This window comes from Monodelphis domestica, chromosome 7 (assembly GCF_027887165.1).
Source record: "Monodelphis domestica isolate mMonDom1 chromosome 7, mMonDom1.pri, whole genome shotgun sequence".
In the NCBI taxonomy this organism is placed as follows: domain Eukaryota; kingdom Metazoa; phylum Chordata; class Mammalia; order Didelphimorphia; family Didelphidae; genus Monodelphis; species Monodelphis domestica.
In genome coordinates this window covers 138,358,125-138,383,617 of record NC_077233.1, presented here as the reverse complement: position 1 = coordinate 138,383,617, position 25,493 = coordinate 138,358,125, and the positions used below count along the sequence as shown (strand labels likewise).

The 25,493-nt window shown below is 46.9% G+C and overlaps 4 protein-coding genes across 50 annotated transcripts in view; 2 read left to right on the top strand and 2 right to left on the bottom strand.

Moving 5' to 3' along the window:
• The window catches only part of MAPK8IP3 (mitogen-activated protein kinase 8 interacting protein 3), an 88,930-nt gene extending 80,134 nt beyond the window's left edge, over window positions 1-8,796 (top strand). For all 43 annotated transcript variants that reach the window (XM_056805645.1, XM_056805641.1, XM_056805634.1 and 40 more), the window contains 15 exons: window positions 864-959; window positions 1,413-1,571; window positions 2,135-2,300; window positions 2,787-2,969; window positions 3,194-3,383; window positions 3,767-3,886; window positions 4,035-4,115; window positions 4,341-4,408; window positions 4,694-4,842; window positions 5,170-5,341; window positions 5,436-5,549; window positions 5,878-5,916; window positions 6,230-6,409; window positions 6,565-6,708; window positions 6,862-8,796. In XM_056805645.1, coding sequence (XP_056661623.1) covers window positions 864-959; window positions 1,413-1,571; window positions 2,135-2,300; window positions 2,787-2,969; window positions 3,194-3,383; window positions 3,767-3,886; window positions 4,035-4,115; window positions 4,341-4,408; window positions 4,694-4,842; window positions 5,170-5,341; window positions 5,436-5,549; window positions 5,878-5,916; window positions 6,230-6,409; window positions 6,565-6,708; window positions 6,862-6,983 — 1,983 coding nt within the window. In that variant the 3' untranslated portion in view covers window positions 6,984-8,796. The remainder of the gene's footprint in view (window positions 1-863; window positions 960-1,412; window positions 1,572-2,134; window positions 2,301-2,786; window positions 2,970-3,193; window positions 3,384-3,766; window positions 3,887-4,034; window positions 4,116-4,340; window positions 4,409-4,693; window positions 4,843-5,169; window positions 5,342-5,435; window positions 5,550-5,877; window positions 5,917-6,229; window positions 6,410-6,564; window positions 6,709-6,861) is intronic.
• A 131-nt stretch (window positions 8,797-8,927) lies between these two features.
• NME3 (NME/NM23 nucleoside diphosphate kinase 3) lies at window positions 8,928-12,657 on the bottom strand. Of its 3 annotated transcripts, none has more exons than XM_007499362.3 (5): window positions 10,663-12,657; window positions 10,418-10,548; window positions 10,162-10,263; window positions 9,924-10,032; window positions 8,928-9,759 (listed from the first exon to the last, which is right to left on the bottom strand). In XM_007499362.3, the coding sequence occupies exons 1-5, from the start codon at window positions 10,706-10,708 to the stop codon at window positions 9,638-9,640; spliced, it is 510 nt and encodes a 169-aa protein (XP_007499424.1). In that variant the 5' UTR covers window positions 10,709-12,657; the 3' UTR covers window positions 8,928-9,637. The 3 variants fall into 3 exon arrangements, with proteins under 3 accessions (XP_007499424.1, XP_001362809.1, XP_056661629.1); XM_001362772.4 differs by having other exon boundaries at window positions 9,920-10,032; window positions 10,663-12,602; XM_056805651.1 differs by having other exon boundaries at window positions 8,928-10,548; window positions 10,663-11,109.
• A 2,901-nt stretch (window positions 12,658-15,558) lies between these two features.
• On the bottom strand, window positions 15,559-18,190 carry MRPS34 (mitochondrial ribosomal protein S34). 2 transcript variants are annotated; one of them, XM_001364999.4, is made up of 3 exons: window positions 17,392-18,190; window positions 16,482-16,524; window positions 15,559-16,356 (listed from the first exon to the last, which is right to left on the bottom strand). In XM_001364999.4, the coding sequence occupies exons 1-3, from the start codon at window positions 17,710-17,712 to the stop codon at window positions 16,079-16,081; spliced, it is 642 nt and encodes a 213-aa protein (XP_001365036.1). In that variant the 5' UTR covers window positions 17,713-18,190; the 3' UTR covers window positions 15,559-16,078. The 2 variants fall into 2 exon arrangements, with proteins under 2 accessions (XP_001365036.1, XP_056661627.1); XM_056805649.1 differs by having other exon boundaries at window positions 15,559-16,524; window positions 17,392-18,138.
• Window positions 18,191-18,194: 4 nt separating this feature from the next.
• Window positions 18,195-25,246, top strand: EME2 (essential meiotic structure-specific endonuclease subunit 2). 2 transcript variants are annotated; one of them, XM_056805647.1, is made up of 8 exons: window positions 18,195-18,718; window positions 21,557-21,693; window positions 21,953-22,048; window positions 22,770-22,870; window positions 23,111-23,204; window positions 23,459-23,574; window positions 24,231-24,420; window positions 24,678-25,246. In XM_056805647.1, exons 1-8 carry the CDS (start codon window positions 18,322-18,324, stop codon window positions 24,846-24,848), a joined length of 1,302 nt encoding a protein of 433 aa, XP_056661625.1. In that variant the 5' UTR covers window positions 18,195-18,321; the 3' UTR covers window positions 24,849-25,246. The 2 variants fall into 2 exon arrangements, with proteins under 2 accessions (XP_056661625.1, XP_056661626.1); XM_056805648.1 differs by lacking the exon at window positions 21,953-22,048.
• The last annotated feature ends 247 nt before the right edge of the window (window positions 25,247-25,493 follow it).

The following is a 25,493-nucleotide window of genomic DNA, read 5'->3' as shown; positions in this document are numbered from 1 at the left end:
CTCTTTATCCCTCCTCTGTGTTCCAGATCCAGCATCATTAGTTCCTGGCATGCAGCCGGCTCTTGCAAAAATCTCTCTCTCTTACTTCTTGCAACCCATTTCTCTTCTTCCCTTATTACCCTACCCACCCACAAACTACTTGAAAAATAGGCAATCTTGACTTGGGGGAGAAAATGTCAAAGGCCCCCTTCAATTCAACAAATACTTCCTTATTATCTGATTTTAGCCTGAACAAATATACAAAAGAAACAGTCAACTACTAGTAAATCCATTCTACTGTAGAGATAGGGAAAATCAAGAAAGCCTGTATTGTATGTAAGGACACTGAAATTATTCATGTTATAATGTGGATGCTCAGTAGTCCATCCTTCTTTTTCTTTCCACTACCTGAACTTTCAACCTTGGGTAACTCCACTTCCCATCTTCTATTGGAAACCTAATGCTGCACACATATATGATAATCTTATCCTAGACTTTCTCTGGGAGACAATTATGATCGGTAACTCATATTTAATTTACAGGTCGATTGATTCTTAGTCTCCCAGGAAATAGAGCTAGAGAAAAGGAAATTACCTGAAACTGAAAGCCAAAAGAGTAGAAGAAATGCTAAGTTTAAAGAGACTAATGAAGGGGGAAGACAGTAGGAAAGGTCACTCTCAGGCTTGGGTCAGATCCATTTGTATCCCCAAAATGGAGTTCCTTCACCATATCAGTTGCATGGATATTTCTGAATATCTTTGGAGAAAGAGGGCAGATGCCTTTTCCTAGGATTTGTGTTAGCCCAGCCCTAGAGTGAAGGGTTTCACAGGGTTTTCCCCACTGCTGCACCTTTTTGATTTCCTCCCTCTTTTTTTTTTTAACAGCTAAGTCCCAATGGAGGCCAAGAAGATACCAGAATGAAGAATGTTCCTGTGCCTGTGTACTGCCGCCCACTAGTAGAAAAAGACCCTACTATGAAAGTAAGTGTCCCAATTCATTCACTTTTGAGTGAAAACATGTTCAAAAGGGCAAAATAAGCTGGAAGCATCTGGCAAAGGGCACTGAAGCTGGTGAATGACTTTGAATTCAAGAAGTGGGGACAGTTAGCTTGGAGAAAAGAAGTTTCAAAAGTTGATCATAACCCTTTTCAGGTATCTGAAGAATTTTCCTGTGGAAGAGGGATTAGATTGTTATGGAAGCCCCCAAAGGACAGACCAAGGAGTAATGTGTGGAAGCAGCAGAGGCAAATTGAGGCTTAACATCAGGAAAAGCTTTGTAATGATTAGAGCTGCTCACAGGCAAAGTGGGACACCTTGGGAGCTAATGTGTTTCAGGTCTTCAAGAAAGGATAGGATTCACCATATTTATAAATATTCTCCTTTTGGAGTGGCAAGCCTTAGCTTCCTTTCCTTTTCTGTCTACTTTCCCTCTAGCTATGGTGTGCAGCAGGGGTCAACTTGAGTGGTTGGAAGCCAAATGAAGAAGACTCTGGGAATGGAACCAAGCCAACTTTGGGTCGTGACCCCCTGACCTGTGACCGAGAAGTAGAAGGAGAGAACAAGAGTAACCATACATCTCCAGAAAAGAAAAAGGTCAGGACAACAGAAATTTCTTGCCACTTCCTTATGTGTATGAGGTAGAATTAGAACACATGCCTCTCATTAACTACCTACAATGCAATCAGTTGGCTTCTGATTTCCTTGCTAGGTGCCAGAGAACTAAAAGTATGCTATGAGAGGATTTTTATTCTGGGGACCCATTGCCTACCTCTAGTTTTTTAGCCATCACATCTAGTTCTTTCATCCTTCTTTGGGGAGAAGTAAAATATGGGAAGGGGTGAGAGGTAAGTGGCAATATGAGGCCTCAGCCAGAAGCACTGTGGGCAGATACATGGTTCAGATGGATGACATGGTTGCAGGTGGTTTCCCAGAGTCTTTTGCAGCTTCTTCTGTTCCTGAGGAATAAGATGAAAGCACCTTAGTTCCCTTTTCCTAAGGCATTAGACTTTCAGTGAAGCTCCCAAGGAGTTCTGGGCAATTTTTCTCCAGTCATCCTTGTCTAGGCTTTGTCTAATAATTTCATCTTTCTGTTGCTGCTCCCGTTTTGCCTGGAGTGGCATCTGGAGCTCTGAGCAACTCCTTTACATATTCTGCAGGGGAAGGAGCTACATGAGATGGATGCCACCTCAAGTAGAGTCTGGATTCTCACCAGTACCCTGACCACAAGTAAAGTGGTAATCATTGATGCCAACCAGCCAGGCACAGTGGTGGACCAGTTTACTGTTTGCAATGCCCATGTTCTCTGCATTTCCAGTATTCCTGGTAGGTACAGAAGTTCCCCTGGTTAAAGCCTTGGTGGAGAATCAGTTCCTCCTATCTCTCTTAGCAGATTCAACTCCCCTCTCTCACTCGATTACCTATAACTCAAAGCTCAGCCAATCCTCACTTTCCCACTTTCACTCAATTTTATCACTTGTTATTGAGGACAAGAAACCAGAGACTTACAACCTTTTGCTAATTTTGGTGGTATCAACTTAAGTGTCGGTGGGGGGGTGGGGGGGGGAGTAAGATGGTTCAAATTGGTAGGGGGCCAAGCTTCATCTAGTCTTATGATTCTAAGGATTTGTCTGATCATTAACATAGGAAGCTGGATTCCCAGGCTGCCTGGGCAAGGCATTAGGGTGGTATTTTGGGGGGTGGGGGGGACAGAGGATGACTTATTTAAGAGCTAAAGTGTGATGGGATATGAGATTTGGCTGCAGAATCTTACAAGTGACTAAGTTGCTATTGGTAATCTTCCCCCTTTAGCGGCCAGTGACACTGACTATCCCCCTGGTGAGATCTTCCTGGAGGGTGATATGAACCCGGAGGATTCAGGGACTGATGGGGTCCTAGCTGGGATCACATTGGTGGGTTGTGCCACCCGATGTAATGTGCCACGAAGCAACTGTTCCTCTCGTGGAGATACCCCTGTGCTGGACAAAGGGCAAGGTAAGTCACAGGATCTGGAATTTTGGGGTGCCTGGGGTTGGGGCCAGCCAAAGCAATAATCTCCTCTAGGCTTCACAGACCAGAACTATGATGTGTGTGTTATGGTTTCTCCCTCCTCCCCTGAAGTACCCTGTCCTTCATTCCTCTTTCTCAGAAAGTATTCCACCTTGAATGTCTGTAGCTCTATCTTCTCTGCCATCAGTACTTCTGATTCTTTTCTTTAGGTGAGGTAGCCACCGTCAACAATGGGAAGATCAACCAGTCTCAGTCCACAGAGGAGGCAACAGAAGCCACAGAGGTGCCAGAACCAGGACCAAGTGAAGTTGAAATGACCTCAGTTAGGCCTGGACCCCTCACTGAGCATGTCTTCACTGATCCAGCCCCAACACCAAGTGTCAGCAGCCAGCCAAGCAGGTGGGAATCCTGAAGACTTGCCAAGGTTCCTTTCTGTGCTGAGAGATTGGAAGGTTGAGCCCAAAGGAACAATAAAATAAGGAAAGGCTGGCCAGGGAGCTGTGTGCCAAGTGTGGGCTCTGTGCTGAGGAAAGGGCGGGAGCTAAAGAACTAGTCTTTTCTCCTAGGGATTGGCACAAGAAGCAGGGCTTTGACCATCCTGGGAACCAAAGACTTAGGTCAGAATGGGGGAGCTCTGTGTTGGAGCATCACTCTCATGGTGAAGCTCTACCTGATGGACTAACTGAGCTCAACTTCAAGGGCCTGGCCTCCTTTCTTGGAGGAACCCAGATGTTTTTCTCAAAACTACAAGGCCTGTCTACAGACTTGCATTGTCTTTTCAGTGAGAATGGGCCAAAGGCTGACTCCAGCACCACACAGCAAGAACAGGAAGCGGCTGGAGAGTCCAGTGTAGCAGGCACCAGTGCCGCTCCTACCATGTGGCTGGGAGCACAGAATGGTTGGTACGTTCTGTGGTTAGGGTGCAGGGTGGAACTGTCAGTGCCATATCTGGAGAAAAAACTGCTGTGGAGGTAGATTGGAACTGGGGGCATCTGAGGTGTTTGGAGGCTGGAGTCATTCACTCTCTTACCCACTTTCTTCCCCTCCCAGGCTCTACGTACACTCAGCAGTAGCCAACTGGAAGAAATGTCTGCATTCCATCAAGCTGAAGGACTCTGTTCTGAGCCTGGTGTAAGTACATTCTAGGGAAGCAGAAACAATTAGCTGGGGGTGGAGGGGAACTCCCACCTAGCCCAGTGACGACCATTCACTCTGGCACGAGTCTGACAATGCCCTGGAAGGCAGGGAGAAGCAGGGCTTTGCTCCACACCCTATCTATGCCAGGTCAGAATTGGTACCACCATCCCTGAGATTGATTGGGTCCTGGCTCTTGATTAACTAAGACTTCTTTTTCAGGCATGTAAAAGGCCGGGTGCTGGTGGCATTAGCAGATGGGACGTTGGCCATTTTTCACCGTGGGGAAGGTGAGGCCAGGGATGGGACAGAATTATTGGGTCCTGGACTTATGGGGACAAAGGTTCCTTGACCTTCTCCCTGCCTTTCTGGGAGGTAATAAGGAAGGCCCTGGGTAAGTCACAAGATGGTCACCCTGGAATCCCTTTCCCACTGTCAGGCAGGGCCCACCCTAAGCTTTGATGGTTGGTAGAAACTGTGTCCTGTACATGATGAGCTGGTCCAGCCTGGGGAGCAGCTGTGAGGTGTTCTGGCTTCATTCTTCATCATCTCTGAGCCCTGGGATTTCTTTCTAGATGGCCAGTGGGACCTCAGCAACTATCATCTAATGGACTTGGGTCACCCACACCACTCAATCCGCTGCATGGCCGTCGTCTATGATCGGGTCTGGTGTGGCTATAAGAACAAGGTCCATGTTATTCAGCCCAAAACCATGCAGATAGAGGTGAGCAGCCAGTGGTGGGGTTGGCAGGGGCTCCCAGGCTAGGAGGAACCATGGTGCTAAATAAAACTTTAAGGGAGTCAGAATGGTGAATTCATGAGAACTTCTTATTCTTGATTCACGCTCCTGAAAGTTAGTCTTAACTACAGCAGTGGTGGATTGCTCAACAGGCCTACTTGCCAAAAAGAAACAGAGTAGGGAAAAAGTGTCTCCCCTTGGTCTAAGCTGCGTGCTAAGATGTGATGAGCCCAGAGGCATCATGGTAGCTTCAGCACCAGGTCTTAGGAGGCTGACCTGCTTTCTTGCTCATGGGCCACATTTGTACTACAGAAGTCATTTGATGCTCATCCACGGCGGGAGAGTCAGGTGCGGCAGCTGGCATGGATTGGTGATGGTGTGTGGGTCTCCATCCGTCTGGATTCTACGTTGCGACTCTACCATGCCCATACCCATCAACACTTGCAGGATGTTGACATTGAACCTTATGTCAGCAAGATGCTAGGTGAGAAGCTTGGACTGGGTTGGACAAAGGTACTGCCAGAACTTCAAAATGAGTCCCTGGTTCCACTGATTCTGCCCTTCTCTCTGGCACTCAGGCACTGGCAAACTAGGCTTCTCCTTCGTGCGCATTACAGCTCTTCTTATCGCAGGCAACCGTCTCTGGGTGGGCACAGGCAATGGTGTTGTCATCTCCATCCCACTAACTGAGAGTAAGTGGTCTCCAGACCTGGGCCTGGACATTGTTGACTTCAGGGGGCAGGGTTGGACTTGTTGAGCACAGCCCTCTCTGCAGTGCTGATACCTCCAGACTCCCATGGTGAAGCATGTGGTCTTGGGATTCTCCTACTATCTGACCAGCAGAGCTTTGGAAATCCAAGGCCCCTCTCAAATGCTCTAAAGAAAAGGCAGAAATGGGTCTCCACTGTTTACTTGCTTCTTAATATCCCCATATCCCCAGTCCCTATTCCTGGTCCCACAGTGCAGAGAAGAACCTGTCACTTTCCCATCACAACTTCTCTCTCTCTCCTTTTTACATAGCGGTCGTCCTGCACCGTGGCCAACTCCTTGGGCTCCGTGGTAAGTTCAGCTCCAAAGGGGGTCCTAATAGGCTCCTGTCCTGAAAGCAGGATGAAGAGCAGCTTTCTTCAGCTGAGTGGGTTGGATAACTAGAGTAGCCTTTTTGAGCCACGTAACCTTTTCATACTCTGTCTCCTGGTTCAGGGGACACAGACCTGCATCATGGGCTGGGGAGTGTCAGCAGTGGTCCTGCTCCAGACTCTTCTATCCTGGGTGACTGGGTTGCTCCAAACCTCTCTCTTCCCCTTAAACCCCCTGGGCCTTATGTCCCTGGAGGAAGACTTATCCCACCTTCTTTGTCTCTTATCTCCAGCCAACAAGACATCCCCTACATCAGGGGAGGGACCTCGACCTGGTGGCATCATCCATGTGTATGGAGATGACAGTAGTGACAGGTCAGCCAGCAGCTTCATCCCTTATTGTTCCATGGCACAAGCTCAACTATGCTTCCATGGCCACCGGGACGCCGTCAAGTTTTTTGTCTCTGTGCCAGGTCAGAATACCAGCTGCCTCTCCTGTAGGCCATTCTGGGTTTCCCTCCCTGATGTATTCCAGGTCTTCTTCCCTGAATCACTTTCCTATATCTGCCACCTACACTTGGGCTGAGAACTCTTGAGTATTCCTCTGAAGCCCACTCTGCTCTTCTAGGGAATGTACTGGCGACCCTCAATGGCAGCGTGCTGGATAGCCCCTCGGAGAACCCGGGCCCCACAGCCTCAGACCCTGAGGGCCAAAAGCTGAAGAATGTGCTTGTATTAAGTGGTGGTGAAGGCTACATAGATTTTCGAATTGGTAAGTAGATGGCCACATGGCAGGTAGGCTAGTGACAGTCTGCTTGGGGGACAGGGTCTTTACCCCAACTGGGATCTCTTCCTTGGGGGCAGAACCAGGCTGTTTTAGACACCCGATGCCCTTTTTGATGGGCCTTCTTGCCCCTCTCCACAGGTGATGGAGAAGATGATGAATCAGAGGAGAATGCAGGGGATGTGAATCAGGTGAAACCCATGTTGTCCAAGGCTGAAAGGAGCCACATCATTGTGTGGCAGGTCTCCTACATTCCTGAGTGAGAGCCCATTGCCCACCGGCCACCCCTCCCCTCCTGCCTGAACACCAAGGTGTACATACAGAACTCCTGCCCTCCTCCCACCACTAGGGACGCCATCAGCCCTTCTGGGTGGCCAAAAGCACCTGCCTGCCCTTTTTCTAACCTCTCAATTTGCAGCTTTCACCATAGGACCGGAGGCTTCTCAAGTGGGCAGGGAGGATATGGCAGACTTGGCCAAAGGAAAGGGGGAGTGGAGACAATTAGATGGGAGCAGTAGGATCCTGGGGGCCAGCCTGGGCTTTAGGCCAGTGGAGGAGCCAGAAGCCTGTGGCAGACTGTGTTGCATGAGTAGGGCACCGGGTTCTAGGCTGAAAAGCAGATGGCCCAGGGGGCTGACAGGAGCACATTTTTGTCTGGGCTTGTGCCCACCAAGCCACATATTTGGGTGGGGGTTGGGGGGGGGGTATGCCAATGAATTCTCCCATTTGGAGCCTTCCCCTCCTCCTCTATTTCCTACTAAGAACTTTGTTACCTTGATGCCAAGTCATAATGGGGAGAACCCTGCTCAGCCCTACCCCTTCCACTTAGAATTTATGTGCATGTTCGGGGCCTAGGCTTCTGGCCTTTGCCAAGAGAAACAGCCTAGGAGAGGATCAGTACTGCCTTAAGGGGCATCTGGTAGTCATACTTATCAAGAATTCCAACCTATTACTCCTGGGACTAGGGACCCATCATCCTCCACAGAGAGGTGACGTCAGCCTTAGAGCATTTGGCCAGACTCACCTGGTGAGCCTGGGTCTCATCCCCTCCCCCAGGCCACTGAGCATGAGGTGACCTGCATTCTGGCCGGAGTTGTGCCAGCCCTTGTCCCTCCTCCCTGACCAACTCCTTCAGCTTTACTGCACTGTCCAGGCTCAGCGCTACCCCCCCTCCCCTTGAGCTTCCTCGCCCCTCCTAGTTTCAGAAGGTACAAGGGAGCCACCATTCCTGGACTGTGACTCTCAGGGGTCAGCCTCTTGCCTTGAATCTCTGAAGGCAATAAAAGCATAGTGTGCCCAGGTGCTGTGTAAAGATGTCCTCCCAGAGCAGGAATGCCTGTAGAGTCTGAGCTCCCTGGCCACATTATTAAGTGCCTAGGGTTGGCCTGGGAGGTTTGCTGTCCTGGAGCAGATGCCTGCTGCTGGGAGAGAGGAAAAGGAGCCATCTTGGGCCGGGCCCCTGAGTGGTGAGGGAAAGAAAAGTGGTTCTAAGGAAACTGCTCTGAGGTCTGGTTCCCAACCCTGGTGCCACACAGCCCACCGAATTGAATGGTAGTTTCACACACAGACTGTGCTTCAGCAGCCACCAGTCCTGGGGGATGATCAGAGTTGTCGGCCTTACTTATGTCTCCCTCCCAGACTGCAGTTGCTATTTAGTCCCCTGGGGATAAAGGATTGAGTTTTTTTACAGGACTCCCAGCTGCTGATTTCCTTCCCTTCCTGCTGGGGGCAGTTTAGCAATCCCCCCCGGCTGGCCCCATGGTCCTCTTAAGAGAAGCACACTATTGAGGGCAACCCCAGGTTTAGTACCCGTCCTTTCCCCTCAGTCATGCGACAAAAGATGAAAGCTGACTAGCTTCTCCAGTTCTCCCTGCCATTTTTCCACTGTGATGTATGTAAAGTTCATTATATGTTACAAAAGGATTTCCAAGTGTCTTTGAAGGCCTGAACACTGCACAGTTAGCACTAAGACTTGTGTCCTTGTAAAGAGAGGGCAGTAGGAATACTCTCCCCAGGCTTTGGCCCTGCAACTGAACCATGTACCTGTTCTGTATGTAATAAACGTGTTAAATCATCCCTGATGCCTTCTTTAACCTGGGCTACCTGTCTGTTTACTTACTGGGAATATCCTGTATGCCCCCATGTGCTCTTTTACTTCATTTTAGCTGATCTCTATAATGCCTGAACCCAAAGTAAGAGACAAGAAAAAGGTTTTACATAATTTATTATTCTTTAAAAGCTGTTGCATTTCCCTTATGCCATAAACATCCTATCCTAGGAAGGGAGAAGGGCTGCAGCTCAAAGGGAAGAGGATTCAATTCAGGTCCCACCCTGGCCATCAGAGAGTTGGAGGATTCTCTGTCTAGCTTGTCACTGCCCTTCCTCAGGCTCTGCTTACACCGGCTACCCTAAGTGGCTATCCCAGCCAGGCTCAGGGGGAGGAGGGGAAGCTCCTTCAACATTCAAAACAATATTCTGGCCATACTGACTGCTAAATGACCCATTACTGATAGACAAAGACCACACAGACCTGCTAGAACAAAGTATGCTCAATTATCAGTATCTCCTGGTTCCCATCTCCCAAAGGATGACCTTGGTCCCCTGGCCTTAGGACTGGCAATCTACAGGGCTTAGCTCTGGGGTCTAAGGTTTTCCTCATTCCCAGGCCAAACACCAGGAGAGCCTCTACCCCTCCCTGCAAACTACCCGGATTGTGTGCAGCAAAGCAACCCAGGAGAAAAATTTCCTACAGAAATACTCCATTCAGGTCTCCATTTACAAAGTAGGGGCTTAAGACAAGGAATGGATTTGATCATGCCCTGGAGGGGGCTTCAGATGCAAAAGCAAAGCCCCTCTCTTCCCAGGCATACCCCAAGGAAGCTCTCTAGCAGCCCCCCCACCCGACCCGAGGCAGGGCTTAGCTACTCATAGAGCCACCGTTCGGCGCCGTCTTCCCAGCACTGCAGCTCATCCGCATGGAACCAGAGGGCAATCTCCCGGCGGGCACTGTCCACAGAGTCGCTGCCATGAATGACGTTTCTGTCAAGAGAAGAAAAAGAAGGCAAGTACTAAGGAGACAGGCAATAAGGGAGAAGCCATACAAGAGGGTTCATCGAGGAGGCTGGAGACAGCCCGGTGTCTCCACTCTGGGGGCTGCAGGGGGCACAAAGACATGCAAAGCAGCAGCACGAGGTCTTACTTGCCCACTTCAATACAGAAATCTCCACGGATGGTGCCGGGTGCGGAGTCAGCAGGGTTGGTGGCTCCGATGAGCGCCCGAGAAGAGCGCACTACATCCAGCCCCTGCCACACCTTCCAGAAAGAACAGTCCGGGGGCTCGGGTTACAAGTGTCCCCAGAAGGGACCATCCACAACCGCGCCAAAGAGGCAGGCGCCGCCGCCACCAAGCGCTTGGCCCCACCCCCGCCCGCCCGTCCTCACCATGGCAACCACGGGGCCAGAGCTCATATACTTGACCAAACGGCTGTAGAAAGGCCGGTCCCGCAGCGCCGAGTAGTGCTCCCGCAGCAGGTCCTCGGAGGCCTGTAGACAGAGGAGGCTCAGCCCAAAGGCGCTGGATCCCGGGACATCCTCCCGGGTGCGGCCCGAGGAAAGGGGGAGGGGCAGAAGCGCACAGACCCGGGAACACAGCAGCGCGGGGCCTTTGGCGAGGAGGACCTGAGCCCGCAGGGCTCACCTGCACCAGCTTCAGCCCCACCAACTTGAAACCCTTCTTCTCGAAGCGCCGTATGATCTCGCCCACGAGGCGCCGCTGAAAGCCATCGGGTTTGATAGCCAGAAAGGTACGCTCATTCAGGCCGGTCCAGGCTGGGGGAGGGGGGGGAGAACGGCGCGTAAATAAAGCGGCGTCAGGGGCCCCCAGGAGCGCCCCTCCAGCTCCGCCTGGCCTCGGCCCCCTCGCCCCGCCCCGTCCCCACTTGCCTGAGGGAAAGATGTTGGCAAAGATGGTCAGCACCAGGCAGATCATGATGGCGGCAGCGGTGGGAGCCGACGGGCACGGCACGCGCACGCGCACGAGGAGGAAGGAAAAGGTGGATCCCTCTTAAAGAGGCCGCGCCCAGTGTCACGTGGAGCCTTCCGGCTTCAGTTGGCAAGCGCATTGGGGTCTTTTCTCTGTCGGCGAATTTAGGAACTAGGTAGGCCCTGAAAAGCCCGAGCTGGGTGATATCGAATTGTCTCCCTGGCCCTCCCGGAAAGCCTGTGGTGCAGCGACGAGGAAGAGGGGCACAAGGGCTGCCTTCACCGCTGCAGGCCCACTTTCTGCTGGGGGCCTCCCCTCACTCCAGTGATAGCGGTCCATTTAACCTGTCTACACCTAGTTTATCCATAGTTTCGCGTGGTCTTACGAGTGGACTGTGAGCCCCGCTCCTGCCCCTCTCCCCGCCCTCCGCACAACGCCTGGCACATAGTGGATGGTTAATAAATGCTTGTTGACTGTGGGTAAAATAATTTTGCGTTTTCTCAGCCTGTTTCCTGAATGGAACATGAGTAGTAACTACCAACAAACAACCTCTTCTAGGGATATGGCTTAAAATCTCAGCTTTATTGCTACAGTGTAATTTTTGGCAAAGCACATCACCTATCTGTGACTTTTCTCACTGATATACTAAAGGATTTGAAGGAAATTATTTCTATGGTTTTTAACAACTCTAAACCCATTGATAAGGGCCTCTTCCCATCTGAGTTTGCTTCAGAGAAAGTACCTTCCAGCTAACTCAAAAAACAAATACCTGCCACTCTGCCAGGGAATTGAGAGCTCAAGGGCAAAGGCTAGACCTTGAAAATTCACATCTCTCAACCACAAGGCAGGCTTTTACCATTTATGGTCAGCAAACTTCTGCCCCTGGTGATGCCCCTATCCCACCACTTTAGCTTTTGAGCCTGTTAACCACCCTCCCCTAAATACTCTCTAGATTAGAATTTTCCTAACACCACTTCTGGTTTTCCTACCTCATTGTCTGCTCCTCCAATCTCCTTTGCTAGCTTGTTACCCATATATCCTGTCCTGTGACTGGATGATTCCCCAAGGTTCTATCCAAGGCTGTTCTTTTAATCCTGTTTTCTCATCCTCTTGGGCTTCAGCCCCATTCCACTCAAGTTATGTTCACCCCACCATAGTACCATCATGAAACTTCTCTTCATTTTGGACCTTTTCTTCCACCTCACTCAGAGATCTCTTCTCTTTGGGTGATGTTGCATTCCCTGGACCTCTTATGGCACAGACTATACATTGTCTCTCCTTACTCCCACAAAATTAACTTGTTTTCTCTCTTGCCAATTTCAGACTTCTCCCTTAGCCATCATCAATCAGCAACCTCTCACGTTTTGAAGATCATGCTATTTAAGTCTCTCACTCAATCTAGATCCCAAAAGGCATTATGTACCATCTCATTCTCCCTCCACAGAAACTGGCTTATATTCATCTTCATCTTCAACTGAAGTCCTCATACCAACAGACTTCAAAATACACGTTGATGTTTCTTCAAATTCCATAACTTCCCAGTTCTTCCATCTTAAATGCCATGACATATTTCTCCAGACCACCTCAGTCAGCCACAAGACCACAAATTTGATCTTCCCATCACTCACATATTTCCATGTTCAATAATTCTGAAATTCCTTTATTTAATCATAATTTGTATTTCCCTATGCTTCGTGGCTCCTGAATTTATTCTTGATCTTTCATTAGGGAGCAGCTGTGGTTGGGAAAGGGAAGAGATCTAGGGCTATAGAACTTGAGGGGATAGTGGGATATGGTAAAGAATTTTGGGGTTTTTTTTAAGATGAAAGACGCTTGGGATGTTTGAAGGAAGTAGGGATGAAAGTAGTTGATAGGAGATGAGAGGACAACTTCAGATTTGATCAGCTAGAGAAAAGATGAAGAGATGGGATTGAGTACAAACGAAGAAGGGGTTTTCAGGGGCAGCTAAGTGACTCAGTGGATTGAGAGACAGGTCTAAAGACTCTAGAGGTTCTGGCTTCAAACTGGGCCTCAAACACTTCCTAGTTATATGACCCTGAGCAAGTTACTTCATCCACTCACCTAGCCCTTACCCATTCTTCTGCCTTGGAAATGATACTTAGTATTGACTCCAAGATGGAAGGTAAGGGTTTTAAAAAAAAAAGAAAAAAATAACCTTACCTTCCATCTTGGAGTCAATACTGTGTATTGGCTCCAAGGCAGAAGAGTGGTAAGGACTAGGCAATGGGGGTCAAGTGACTTGCCCAGGGTCACACAGCTAGGAAGTGGCTGAGGCCAGATTTGAACCTAGGATCTCCCATCTCTAGGCCTGGCTCTCAATCCACTGAGCTACCCAGCTGCCCCTATTTTTTTCTTTTTAAGGGGAGTTATCTTTACAAGATCCTTAGCTGAGTTGGGAGGGGAACGGGATAAAAAGGGAAGATGTGGAAGACTTAAAAGATAAAAAGCTTGGAATAGCAGTTATGGGATCAAAAGTCAGTCAGGGAGAATTAGCAGTACTGCCTTGTCATAGCATAGTAAAGGCCCCATTGAGATTATATAACAAATTGGTATTGGGCCCAGGTAGTTTTGTGACTTCTAGTTCTATTCACCAGTATATGAATAAGAGTGGAAGACAATAGCATCAAGGTTGAGAGTTAGGAAGGGATAGGAGTCTTTAAGAAAGCAAGCCTATGTAGGGATAGAAAATGGAGGAAAGTGAAGTCAGAGCAAGAGTGATAGCTTTAAAATATATAGAAGGAAATGAGATTCACTAATAATAGCTAACATTTATATAATAGTTACTATGTGCCAGGTCCTTTAAAATTATCTCACTTGATCCTCATAGAGCCTTGGGAGGTAGTTGCTATTTGATCCCCATTTTACAGATGAGGAAACTGAGGCAAAACTGGGGGGGGGGGTGAGTGATTTGCCCAGATCTGAGGCTGGATTTGAACTCTGCATCTTCTGACTTCTTTCCAAAGTTACTAATGATCTTTTAATTTTCTTTTTTTCTTTCCAGTTCTCATCCTTTTGGACCTATGTGTTTTGGCACTGTTAAGTAGCCCTTTCTCCTAAATATTCTCTCTGGATTTTCAAGACCATTTTCTTGTTCTCCTTTGGCTACTACTCTTCCATCTCCTTTTACTGGCTCCTCACCCATACCTTATCCCCCACCCTTGGATTTTTCCCAAGATTCTATCTGAGGCCCTCTTTTTTCTACCCTCAACTCTCTTGTTAACTCACCAGCTCTCATGGATTTACCTATCTCTATACCAATGAATATATATATATATATATATATATATATATATATATATATATATATATATATATATATATATATATATATAAATAATATATATATAGATATATATAGATATATTATTTATTTATTTTTCTGTATCTCCATTTCCAGTCACTCCTCTTGTACTTCAGTTCTGGAAAATCAAACTGCCCATTGGATATCTTAAAGACATCTTTAAATCATCACAGCCAAAATAGAATTCATCCTTTCTCCAAAACTCTTCCTCTTCCAAACTTCCCTATTTTGGTTAAAGCCATTAGGGCAGGAACTATTTTTTTTTTAAGTAATTGGGCTTAACACACTGCCTGGCACATAGAAGGCACTTAATATATGTTTACTAAATCAGATTTGGAAGTTATAAAGCACTATAGAAACAGGCTATGAATGTTACCACTCTATTAAAAAAAAGGAACATGAAGCTTTAAATATCTTTTCTTTATGACTTCCTGCATGCAACCTGACACATTATCATGTTCTTTATATAACCTATCATCCTATGTTGTTCTCATCCCAATATCTGTGAAAGTCATATTCTGTAGTGAGCTAGTCTAATAGTTTAGGGCAGTGTATTTTATTTAATAAAGCATAAAGTAGATTTATTTTATAATATTTTTCCATGGTTACATGAATCATGTTCTTTCCCTCCCTTCCTCCCACCCCCCTCCTGAGGCCAAAGAACAACTCCACTGGGTTTTATATGTGTCATTGATCAAGACCTATTTCCATATTATTAGTATTTGCACTAGGGTGATCATTTAGAGTTGAAAGGGAATTTTTAACTCCCTTTGTTTATTTTAACTTAATCAAGTACTTGGGAGTGCCCCTCCTTTCATACTTAGGTACTTACTTAGGTAAGAACCTTTTGCTAGAAAATTAAGTTCACACTCCCCACTGCCCCTCCCCTCCCTGCAGTGCTAGACAAATTAAGGAACTATGATTGGTTCCTGAGATGTGAAGGGGAAAACTGTTGGGTGGAGAAAAGAGCTTATAAAATGAGACCCAACAGGAAGTCAGGTATTCCCATTTCAATTCTCATTTTGGATTCAGCTTCTGATTTTCAGCTTCCTGATTTGGACTTTGGATTCTGGTAGACATTCAGATTCCATTTTGGATTCTGCATTAGTGGCTTTTGCTGAAGAGACCACCACAATTCCTGGTTGGAGATCAGGACCTGAGGGAGCCTTTGTCAGTGTTGAGCTAGATTCCCCTCCCACACACCCCCCCCCCCCCAGGCAATATTTTCTACCTCCTTGCTACATTTCCCTCTGTTAACTCTACCTTGCTACTAACAGCCTCATGACTTGAGTTAATTTTTATAAATGGAGACCACAACTTTTTATAACTCTTAATTTGACTAAAACCAATTTTAATTCTTACAGCAGGAACTATTTCCCCTGAAGAGAAGTAGTAATTTAGACAGAGGTCCACAAAAACCTCCCACACTCAGCATCCAGCAGTCACATAAGGCCCTTCCACAGCTCACAAATGAAAACTCAGCTTCCACATACTTTGGATCTTGATGATTTAAGAACAAGACAAGCCACATAGCAAGAGTTTGCCTTCCTTTATTTGTACAGAATTATTTATTTGTATATGACTCCCAGTGAATGGTAAAATAAAAGTAAAGGAAGCTCAAGAGTAGTTTTATCTGCTTCATGCAGACTGGACTACTCTAAGAGTCAGATATTCAACTAAAGCTTGAAGAATGTCCATGGACTGACGGACAAACACAAATGTGCTGTGCAGCACACGAGGCACCTCTGCCTCTGTGACCTCTCCCAAAAACCCTTCCAGAACTTTCTCAAGGAAAATTAAGAGGCCCAACTGACAGGACACTCAGTGGTGGTACAATGAGATATGGTGAAAGGGCACAGGCTTTATAAAAGGCTAAACTTTACCACAACCTCTACCAAATGGGCTCCATGGGTTCAGGTTAGTCAGTGCATCACCAGAGACACAGTATATAAAACTGGATTTCTAAAATATAACTTCTTGAAATTATTCTTTTAAAAAGGATGTTCGGAAGGTAAGTTCACACTGCACTTGGCCAAACATGCTGTTTAGAACCTTTATACTGGAGTGCCCTCTGCTTGGTTCTTGGCATCTTGCTCTTGAAAAACAATTCTTTTCTCTAAATCTATCATGGGTTCCTCAGTGCTGAGATTGCCCTGCTTCTGTCGTTCTGCAAAGATCATTGCCCGGAGCAAAGGAGGATAGGGTACATATCGGTTGGTTTCCTCTGACTTGGGGATAAAGTTCTTAAAGGCTTCCTCCTCATGCTTGGGTACCAGCCTCCAATCGTGGTACATGACCTGGTCAATCTCTTTTTCTTGGCTCTCTGTCTTACCTGAGGAAAAGTTGAAGCAAATGGGGACATATTGCTGACATAGTCAGTCTTGTTACCATGAAGTATGTGGCTGGTGTCTGCTTTGCAATCAGCCACAGAGCCCTGTAGCCCCCCATTTTCCTTACCTTGGAAGGTCAGGATCCCCCAGGCTTTTCCATGATCCAAATTCTAGAAAGCAATGACAAAGAGAATGGGAGATTAACCCAGGGATACAAAGATTCTCTTCTCTGAACTGTTCCTCCTACTTCAGCTCAGGAGCATGGGGTTCAGGCAACCCATGGTATTATAAAATAAATCATAAAATAGAATCATAGAATTTCAGGTGGAAGGGATCTTAGATAATACCTAATCTGACACATAAACGACCAGGAATTCCCTCTGTGTCTACTAAGTGGTTATCCAATATCTGCTTTAAGACCTCCAGAGGCAGCTCATTCCACTTTAGGGCAGCTATTTGTTAAGATGTTTCTTACAATGAGTCTCCTTCTGCAACTTCTATTCCTTGACCCCAGGGATGGTAAACCTACAAATTAATCAAATACAAACTATTTTGTAACAAACAGGTAAGATACAAGCTAGTCTACGGTGAGTAGCAACAGAGATTTTTAGAACTAGGATTCTTCCCTAACCCCAAATAAAAGTCAGCTTGTTGAAGATGTAGACGCCAAGAGTTTTGCTCCTTGCCTTTTTTTTTAAACCCTTACGGTCTTATTATGAATTCTAAGAAAGAAGAGCAGCAAGGGCCAGACAGGGTTAAGTGACCTGCCTGAGATGACACAGCTAGGGGCCACAGTTGCCCAACTGGAAGCTTGGGTCTTTATCCACTGTACTAAAAAGCTGCCTCTATCCCCGCTCTTCCACTGCCTCACACGGGGTGTGACCTTGAGAAAAAGTCCCTTTGCTCTCAGGGACTTAGAGTCTCCATTTGTAAAGGGAGCTCTTCCAGTTTAGATTCTGCGACTCTGGGTAGGCCGGGGACAGCCCAGGCTGGGCAGGGTTCCCTGGGTGGGAGCGGGTAGGGGCGGGCCTACGCACCGGTGCCGTGTAGTCCGCACGGACGCGAGTGAGGCGCCAGTAGCAGGGCTCGTCGTGCTGCCAGAGCCAGGACTTGCGCGTGACAAGGCGGCCTAAGCCGAAGAGCGGTAGGCGGCTGAGAAGCTGCAGAAGGCGGCTCTCATTCCGCACATCGGCCCAGGCCCGCTCCGGTAGGCGGCGGCCGGTCCTTGGCCGCGTCATGGTCTCGTAGTCCAAGGCGAAGCGCTCCGAGTCTCGCGGCCGCGACTTCAGCTCCCGATAGGCGCGAATCTTGCGGGCCAGCTCCGCGATCAGCCGGGGCCGTACTTTCTTCCGCGCCATCGCGCTGGCACAGACCTCCGGCCTCTGCACTGACCTGAGGCTGCTCAGAGCGCAGAGATCACCTAAGTGATCGGTCGGAGCCGCGACGCTTCCCACCACTTTCCCACCCGAAAGCCGGAAGTACCCGGTGTCCCCGGAGTCCCCGGAGCCAGGGGCCGGGCAGCGAGCGCCGGAAGGACCTGGTGTTCTCGCTATCAAGGACCGGGTGGCGCGCACTGGAAGGAAAAAAGCCCGGCACAGCGTTTGCAATACAGAATGGTGGCCCTAGGAAGCGGCAGGATAGATATCCTTCAGGGGGTGGAGGACACAGAGGCGGAGGAGCCTTAAGCGAAGGCAGGGCAGGAGAGGTCTTAGTTATGGCAGAACTTGGAGCAGAAAGGGTGAGAGGCAATGAAGAAGAAAACTGGGGACCAGGACACGGATCTAACGGAAAGAGCTGGAAAGGGACGGAAGGAACAGAGTCGGAAAGTTGGACCTCAAGGGGCGTGGCGTGGGGGGTGACGCAGACAGCGGAAGTTTAGGGGCGGGGCCCACGGGATGGATTGAAAGGTGGGCCTCAGGATGAGGGAGGGGAGCAACTTTAGGGTAGAGTTGAGGCGGTCGGACTAGATGGAGGTGGGGACAAGGGGCACCTCAGGACGCGGACGCAGCCGCCAACCACCAGGACGCCGGCCTGTGACCTGGGAAATCTCTGACTCAGAGCCCGAGAGCCCATCCAGCTACCGTGCCGAGGGCCTTGGTGACCCAGGAGAGGCGAGTGCCGAATCTAAGGACCCTGGGGGCCTTGATCCCCCAGTGGGTCCCGTGGCTGCTCCGGGGCAAGCCCGGCCTCGGGAAAGGGTGGGGAGAAAGGCGCAGGAGAAGATGGGTACTGCAGCTGCTCGAGCCGAGGCCCGGAGGAAGGACCGGGAGCTGGAAAGGCAGAAGAGGAAAAGTGCAGCTGAAGCCCTCAGGCTAATGCGACCGGACCGTTGCCTGATGCACTTGACCGTCCTTCTGGACCCAGGTGGGCCGGCCCTCTGGAGTTGTCCTCGGGGTCAGCACAAGGCATTTGGGCCAAATCCGAGGAAGACTTCTGGATGTTTTAGGGAGCTTTGAAAGTTGGAATAGCTTAGTTGTGACATCATTCCCTACCCCAACCGGCTTTAATTATTGGGGAAGTTTCTTGAATGTAGTTCAGTGTTTAGTACATAATCTCCCAGGAGGAAACTTTCCTGGGCTTCCCAAAAAAGCAAAAATGAAGTGTAAGATTACATCCTGTTAAAAAAAACAACAACATGGATACAAGTAGTTTAACAAATGCAAACTATAGACACCTGTAAATACAAGATAATTTTAGGATAGCAAAGTAGGGAGCAGGGCCACATTGATGGAAGGAGTGCTTTAGCTGAGCTTTGAATGAAACTGGGAATTCTATAAGACAAAGATGAGGAGAGAGCACTTTCAAGCAAAGGCCCAGAAATGGAATGTCATCTGTGAGGAAGAGTAAGATGGGAAATTTGACCAGATTGGAGAGTTCAGAAAGGGGAATAATGTGTAGTAAAGTCTGCAATAGTGAGCTGGAACCAAATAGTGATGGGCTTTAAAAGCCAAATAGCGGTTTGTAGTTTATTTTAGAAGTGAGAGGTAACCACTGGTGCCTTTTGCACATTTTCGACCTGTGCTTTTAAGAATGTCATTTTGGCCATTAAAAATGTGAGATTGGAAGCCCTAGTCACTGGAGAGAAGACAACCAATTAGGAGCCTATTTACTGTAATAGTTTGGCCTAGAAGTGATTAAGGCCTTAGCTAGGTTGGTGGCCATGTAAGTAGAAAGAACATGTTATGGGGTGTAGAGGTGTGCCCCTGGGAATCTCTACACCCTATAACAAACAGATGCAAGAGATGTAGTGGGTATAAAACCCAGTGGAATTGCCATAGGCTATGGGAGGGGGTGGGGAGAGAGATGAAAAGAACATGATTTTTGTAACCATGTTAAAATATTCTAAATTAACTAATTTGATAACATTTTCACACACACACAAAAAAAGATGTTGTGGAGACAGAATAAACAAAACTTGGCAACTGACTGAATGGGAGGTGGGGAGTCAGTATGAGAAGAGAAAACAGCTATGGATGATTCTGAGATGTCTGAAGGATTGGTGGCACTCTCAAGCAAAGTAGGAAAATTTGGAAGAGGGGTGGGCTTGGAGGGAAAATATAGTAAGTTCTGTTTTGTACATGCTGATTTTTGAAATGCCTGCAGGACATTCAGGTAGAAATGTCCAATAGGAAGTTTTTCATGTAGGACTGAAACTCAAGAGACTGAAGTTTGGATATACAGATCTAGGAATCATCCACATATAGATAATTTAACTCATGGAAACTGATGAGATTATTAAGATTTTATAAGTGAAGCCTACTAGGGGACAGGAAATAGATGATGATGATCCAGCAAAGGAGATAGAAAAGGAATGGCCTGAGAAGGCAAAAGCAACATCACAAAAATCCAAATAAGAGAAGGGTATACAGGATGCCACAGTTGTCAGTAGTGTCAGATACTGCAGAAAGAAGGATAAGGACTTATAATTTGGCATTACATTTGGCAAATGAAACATTAGGAGAGAACTGTTTCTGTTGAATGATGAGATCAGAAGCCCAACTGAAAGGGATGGATAAAAAGAAGAGGAAGTGGAAGCAAAAAGTATAATTTATATAGCTTTTTTTAGGAGTTTGGCTCTGAGCGATAGAGATACAAAAACTGAGGTGTTTTTTTAAAAAGTATAACAAAGACCTGGGCCTGTTAAAAGAAGCAACTAAAGATTAGGATAGGGAAAAATCAAAGAGGACAATAGGAGCAATCTCCCCAAAGAAACAAATAGAGGGAATGGCCTCTGTACAAAAGGCCACTGTTCATCAGTGTGTTTTAGAACCCATAATATATAAATAAAGGAATGATGATGTAAAGGAGCTTTGAGATATAAAGTAAGAAAAAGGAGAAGTAAAAGTAAATTAACTTTTTCTCAATCAAGCTTTGAGTCCAAGGCCTCTACAAATAAATGTGGGGAAGGTTTGAGGAATAAGGTTCAGAACACCCCCTTGGAGAATTTGATCGGCAATTAGAGAAGGCAATCTGCCCTTTGCAGCACTATTCTGCCTTTCTTAAGGTCATTTTATAGCCCTATAGCTCTATTTTAGGTTAGTATTGTCTAGGTTTATATGGCAGGTAGGTGGCATAGTGGATAGAGTACTGGGCCTAGAGTCAGGAAGACCCAAATTCAAATCTAGCCTTAGATACTGATTGTGTAACCCTAGACAAGTCACTTAACCCCATTTGCCTCAGTTTCCTCTTCTTTAAAATGAACTGGAGAAGGAAAAGGCAAACCACTCTAGTATCTTTGCCAAGAAAAATCCAAATGGGGTCACAAGAATTGCACAAGACTTATGAGCAACTGAAATAACTGCACAACAAATTCTCTAGGCTCATACTATGGATTTTAAAACATTCATATTTTCATACTGACTACAGTCCTTGAATCTTCAAATAGAAAGGGACAGGATGCAAGTAGGGAGAGTCTTTTTTGGATTAAGAACCTCTTGACAGCAAAAATTTCCACAGACTGGTCAGGACTAATGGTTGAGAAACCTTGTCAAAGATAAAAAGATTCCTTCCCTGTCTCCCTTCTCGGTTCTCCCATCAATTCCTCGACCAGAAAAGTGATCATAAAAAAGAACAGTGATCATTCACATTAGATGGGAGTAGGCAGGAAGACTGTCCAACTGAATTACAAGCAGGTTTTTTACTTGTTGGAACTTCTGGGCAACTCATGCTAATCTTTCCTCCTTGTTTTGCTCAACCTCCTAGCTCTCCTGGAAAATGCTGGCTCTGATATCCTAATAGAGGCTTTGGTTTCCCTGAAATGTGAGTATGTCATTGAGCCTCAGCCATGGGTCCAAAGTCTCACCTGGAAGAGATCAGTGCCAACCATCTGCCAGAGCAGTGTGAGTAGTCTTCTTGTTATACCTCAGAATCCAATACAGGAAATGCTGATTCCCTCAGTGACTGTCCTTTTTCCACCATGACCACAAACATGTTTTAGTTCTATCAGTACTGCCAGGCAATTCTAGAGTACTCTTTTCTAAATTTCACCTTTCAGTTCTGCAAGATGCTGGCTCAGTCTAGTGACAGCTCTGGAGTCAGTGCTTTGAGAGCCTAAGGTTGTGGGCTCTGATCCAGCCAACAACTGTTGTGTCCCCACAGGCTGCTCCTGCTTCACTATGGGTTGCAGAAGTTCAGGAAGTACTGGTGGTCCTGGAACCAGAGGAATTTCTCAAAGGCCTCATCTCACTAGCACAGGTGCTGGGGAGTGAGAGAGTCAGCCACTCCTTGGCAGCCTCTCTCTTTATTCAAGATGCTAAACTATTTTCTAGCCCTGTCTTATCTACCCCTGCCCCAGTATATTCACATCTAAAGCTGGCAGCAGGGAGAATTCATCTTTAGAACCAGAGGTTCCTCTTTTTTTTAACTTCTCCAGTCAGACTGTAAGAAATTAGACTAAGCTCATGTCTGAAATCTCATCCAGCTATGAAATGGTGATTTTAAACCACATACCATCCCATGCTCAAGAATCTTTTCACTGAATAGCTCTCAAAGCTATCCACTTGGATTTCCTAATCTTCCTTGGAGAAAACTAGAAAGGGCCTTGAAGAGAGCTAGAGAACAGAAATTGTTGGCTGTATACACAAGAAGCTTAGAGGTGAAGGGGAAGAAGGTGGGTGGTTAGATAGACTAAGAGGAAGGTTTTCTTTCTTTGAATTGAAAGGCCAAACACAGGATCTTAATGGTGGGCTCTTAGCTTGGAGACAGTGTGGTCTGTATGTTGCCACAAATGACCCAGGGGGTAATGTTTTTCAGCAAGACTGTTAAAGTTCATTGATAGGCACGATAGACTTTATTGAAAGCAAATAGTTTGAAGAAAACATTAGACTTGAAATAAATAAGACCCCACTTTTCTTGTTCTTCCTCACTTTAGAGGAAGTTTCTACCACATACTAGCTGGCATTTCTTTTGGTTGCAGGGATGTCCCACTGCCTGCTCTGTTCCTTGGATTGTACTGGAGAATGCAGCTGGCCAGACTCACTACCACCTGGCTGTCATTGGACTTGACGATTATCAGTGGTAGTTCTTGCTTTGCCCTGTTCCAGAGGCTAAAGGGTACAGAGGAAAGCTGTCATTTAGCCTGTGTGCTAATGTGGGAAGGTGGGAGACATTTCTTAGATTCCCTCAGTCTTAGCTATCCCAGACTATCCTCAAGCCATACAGGATCCCACCCCAAGTAGAAGCAGGTATTTTCTCAGAAGGGTGGGTAGGGAGAAGAAATTTGAACTGAAGAGAAAGACATTAATGGTTTTTGCTCAGGTTTTCCCAATCTGGTGTCAAGGAATTTCAGCAAGAATCAGGTGGAATGGCATCCAACTCAAAGGTGGCTATGACCCAACAAGAAATAGAAGAGGTAAAATACCCTGTTGTTGAAGAAAGCTGATTCCTAACCCTAAAGCAAACTTGGGGAAAGGGGCTTTTTCTTCTGAGGGATGGCCTTGTGTCCTGGCCAGCTAAGGCACAGCCTCTTATAATGGGAACCCTGAACATCACTAGCCAGGAAGCCAATTGGCCTGTCTATAACTCTTTACATGGTATTAAGCTGCTTCCCAAAGGGTGCGCCCCATCCATATCCTGGGCTCATCTTTGTCCTTTCTTTTTACACAGGCCTTAGTACTCCTACAACTACATAAGAACCTGGCTGTGCTGTTCCTGCATTCTTGGCAAGAGTTCAGCCAGCATGTGTGTGCATTAACCAAGGCTATTGCCCAACGTCCATACAAGTAAGTGCCTCCCTGATAGGCGGGCCATGGGGGGATCACTTCCATTCCTTTAGAAGAGCAGATGCACTTACTACCTTACGTTTGGTCAGAACTTTGTATTCTAAGCATTCATTTCTCATTTCATTTTTACAACGGTCCTAACTTCATTAGCATAGGAAATCTAGATGAGAAAACTTCCTTTGCCCATTTATAGGTCATAACCTCCTCAGCATCTTATGGTTTTGTTAAGACACAAGTCCTGGATCTCTGATCTATTTTACTCTGGGCCTTAAGTCTCATCTGCAAAATGGCATACTGGATGACTTACAATGTCCCTTCTAGCTCTAAATCTACAACCTTATGAGTTGTAAAAATACATCCCAGCTGAAAAATCTAAGATTCTTTGTTCTATACTCTTTCCCTTGGAGGATACTAGTCCCCATTGTCCACATTGTTCCCTTGGCCTGCCTTCCCAAATAGGCTGTACTCTTAGAAGCAACAGTAATGAATAGTTTGAAAATGAGGCCTACCAGACCAAAATTAAGAGAAGGCAGGTGGGAGGCTCAGAGTAGTGGAAGCTAGAAGAAAGGATGCCCAGAGTCTGCTAAGCAGGGCACTTAAGGAGGTACTGTGCAACTCAAGGCTCCAAGAAACTGGCATGTTGTGTTTGTCTGCAGACAATACATGGAAACACAGGCCTTCTCCTTTTGTACTTCGGGAAGATGGGCTGGCGGTGAGGGTGTGGCACAGGATGGCAAGGGACTTCGAGAGGCCTGGCGAAGACAGATCCAGCAGTTCAACCGTGTCAGTCCCAGTATGGCAGATGCTGTCATCACTGCATTTCCTTCTCCAAATCTGCTGAGGCAGGTAAGACTGTTTCCATTCCCCTGATTACAAGTAACTAGGCCCAGGGGTTGGGTTTTAATAGTTCAGTAAAACTAAGACCCTTTCTCACTGTCCTCTTCCTTCCCCTTCTGCAACAGATGACACCTCACCCCCCCCCCCCCCCCCCCCCCCCCCCCCCGCCGCAAGAGGTTTAAAAAGCTTGTGCTAGGTTGCTGGGTGAGAAGAGGGAAGGTGGTGTGGGCATTACTAATTTGTACATGGTCTCTGGGCCCCTTTAGGCATATGCAGTTTGTACCACAGAGCAGGAACGCCTGTCTTTGCTCAGTGATATTGCAGTGAAGAAAGATGATCAGATTCAGGTCCGCAGAGTTGGCCCCGACCTATCCCGTCGAGTCTACCTATTCTTAACATCCACAAATCCTGACCTTTTGCTGGATTTGGGAATATAACTATGGAGGTGAGGGAGTGGGCTACAGATCTGCACCCAGCCCCCAACTCTTTGGGTATGACACTATGTAGAAAGGAGCGTAGCAGTAGACCCAAGCTTCCCCAATCAGAACATTTGAACTAGAAGAGATGTGAGAGATGTTCAGGGCTTGGTGAAGGAACCAGTTAGAGACAGCAGCAAGAACCTGAGAGAAAATGTAGAAATTGAAAGGAGCCAGTGAGAAAAGGGGGGAGGGGGGTGTAAGGGAACTCAATGCAGAAATGTTGAGGAGCAAGAAACACAAAAGGGCATCAGAATGAAGTGGGAGATATCAGTGAAGCTGAGCAAGGCTATTTACTGGTGAAGACTTAAAAGGCTAGTGTGACAACTAAGCCAGACAATAAAAAAAACTGGTGGTGATTCTGCTGTGCCAGGATTCTTTTTTTCTTTTTTTAAATGAAGAGTTCCTTAAAGAAGGAAAGAGAACTCTTGAATTTTCCAATTTCCAGCTAGGATAGAATTGCACCTATAATTTTATTAAACCAGGGATAAGAGACCCTGGCAAATCACATCTATTAGTCTTGGTTCTGCCATTAAAAACTTTCCTTCAAGCTTTAGTTTTCTTGTTGGTAAAATGGGGCCAATTCCCTAACCCAAGCCTATTACA

What these genes read in the sequence shown, in the direction of transcription:
- NME3 (XM_056805651.1), bottom strand. Translation starts at nt 10,708, where the DNA reads ATGATCTGCCTGGTGCTGACCATCTTTGCCAACATCTTTCCCTCAG. An exon ending in TGCCAACATCTTTCCCTCAG is followed by an intron (nt 10,549 to 10,662) that starts GCAAGTGGGGAC and finishes CCCCTCCCCCAG; the next exon opens with CCTGGACCGGCCTGAATGAG.
- EME2 (XM_056805647.1), top strand. Translation starts at nt 18,322, where the DNA reads ATGGAGGTGGGGACAAGGGGCACCTCAGGACGCGGACGCAGCCGCCAA. An exon ending in CAACCATCTGCCAGAGCAGT is followed by an intron (nt 21,694 to 21,952) that starts GTGAGTAGTCTT and finishes GTGTCCCCACAG; the next exon opens with GCTGCTCCTGCTTCACTATG. An exon ending in GGACTTGACGATTATCAGTG is followed by an intron (nt 22,871 to 23,110) that starts GTAGTTCTTGCT and finishes GTTTTTGCTCAG; the next exon opens with GTTTTCCCAATCTGGTGTCA.
- MRPS34 (XM_056805649.1), bottom strand. Translation starts at nt 17,712, where the DNA reads ATGGCGCGGAAGAAAGTACGGCCCCGGCTGATCGCGGAGCTGGCCCGC. An exon ending in GTGCGGACTACACGGCACCG is followed by an intron (nt 16,525 to 17,391) that starts GTGCGTAGGCCC and finishes ATTGCTTTCTAG; the next exon opens with AATTTGGATCATGGAAAAGC.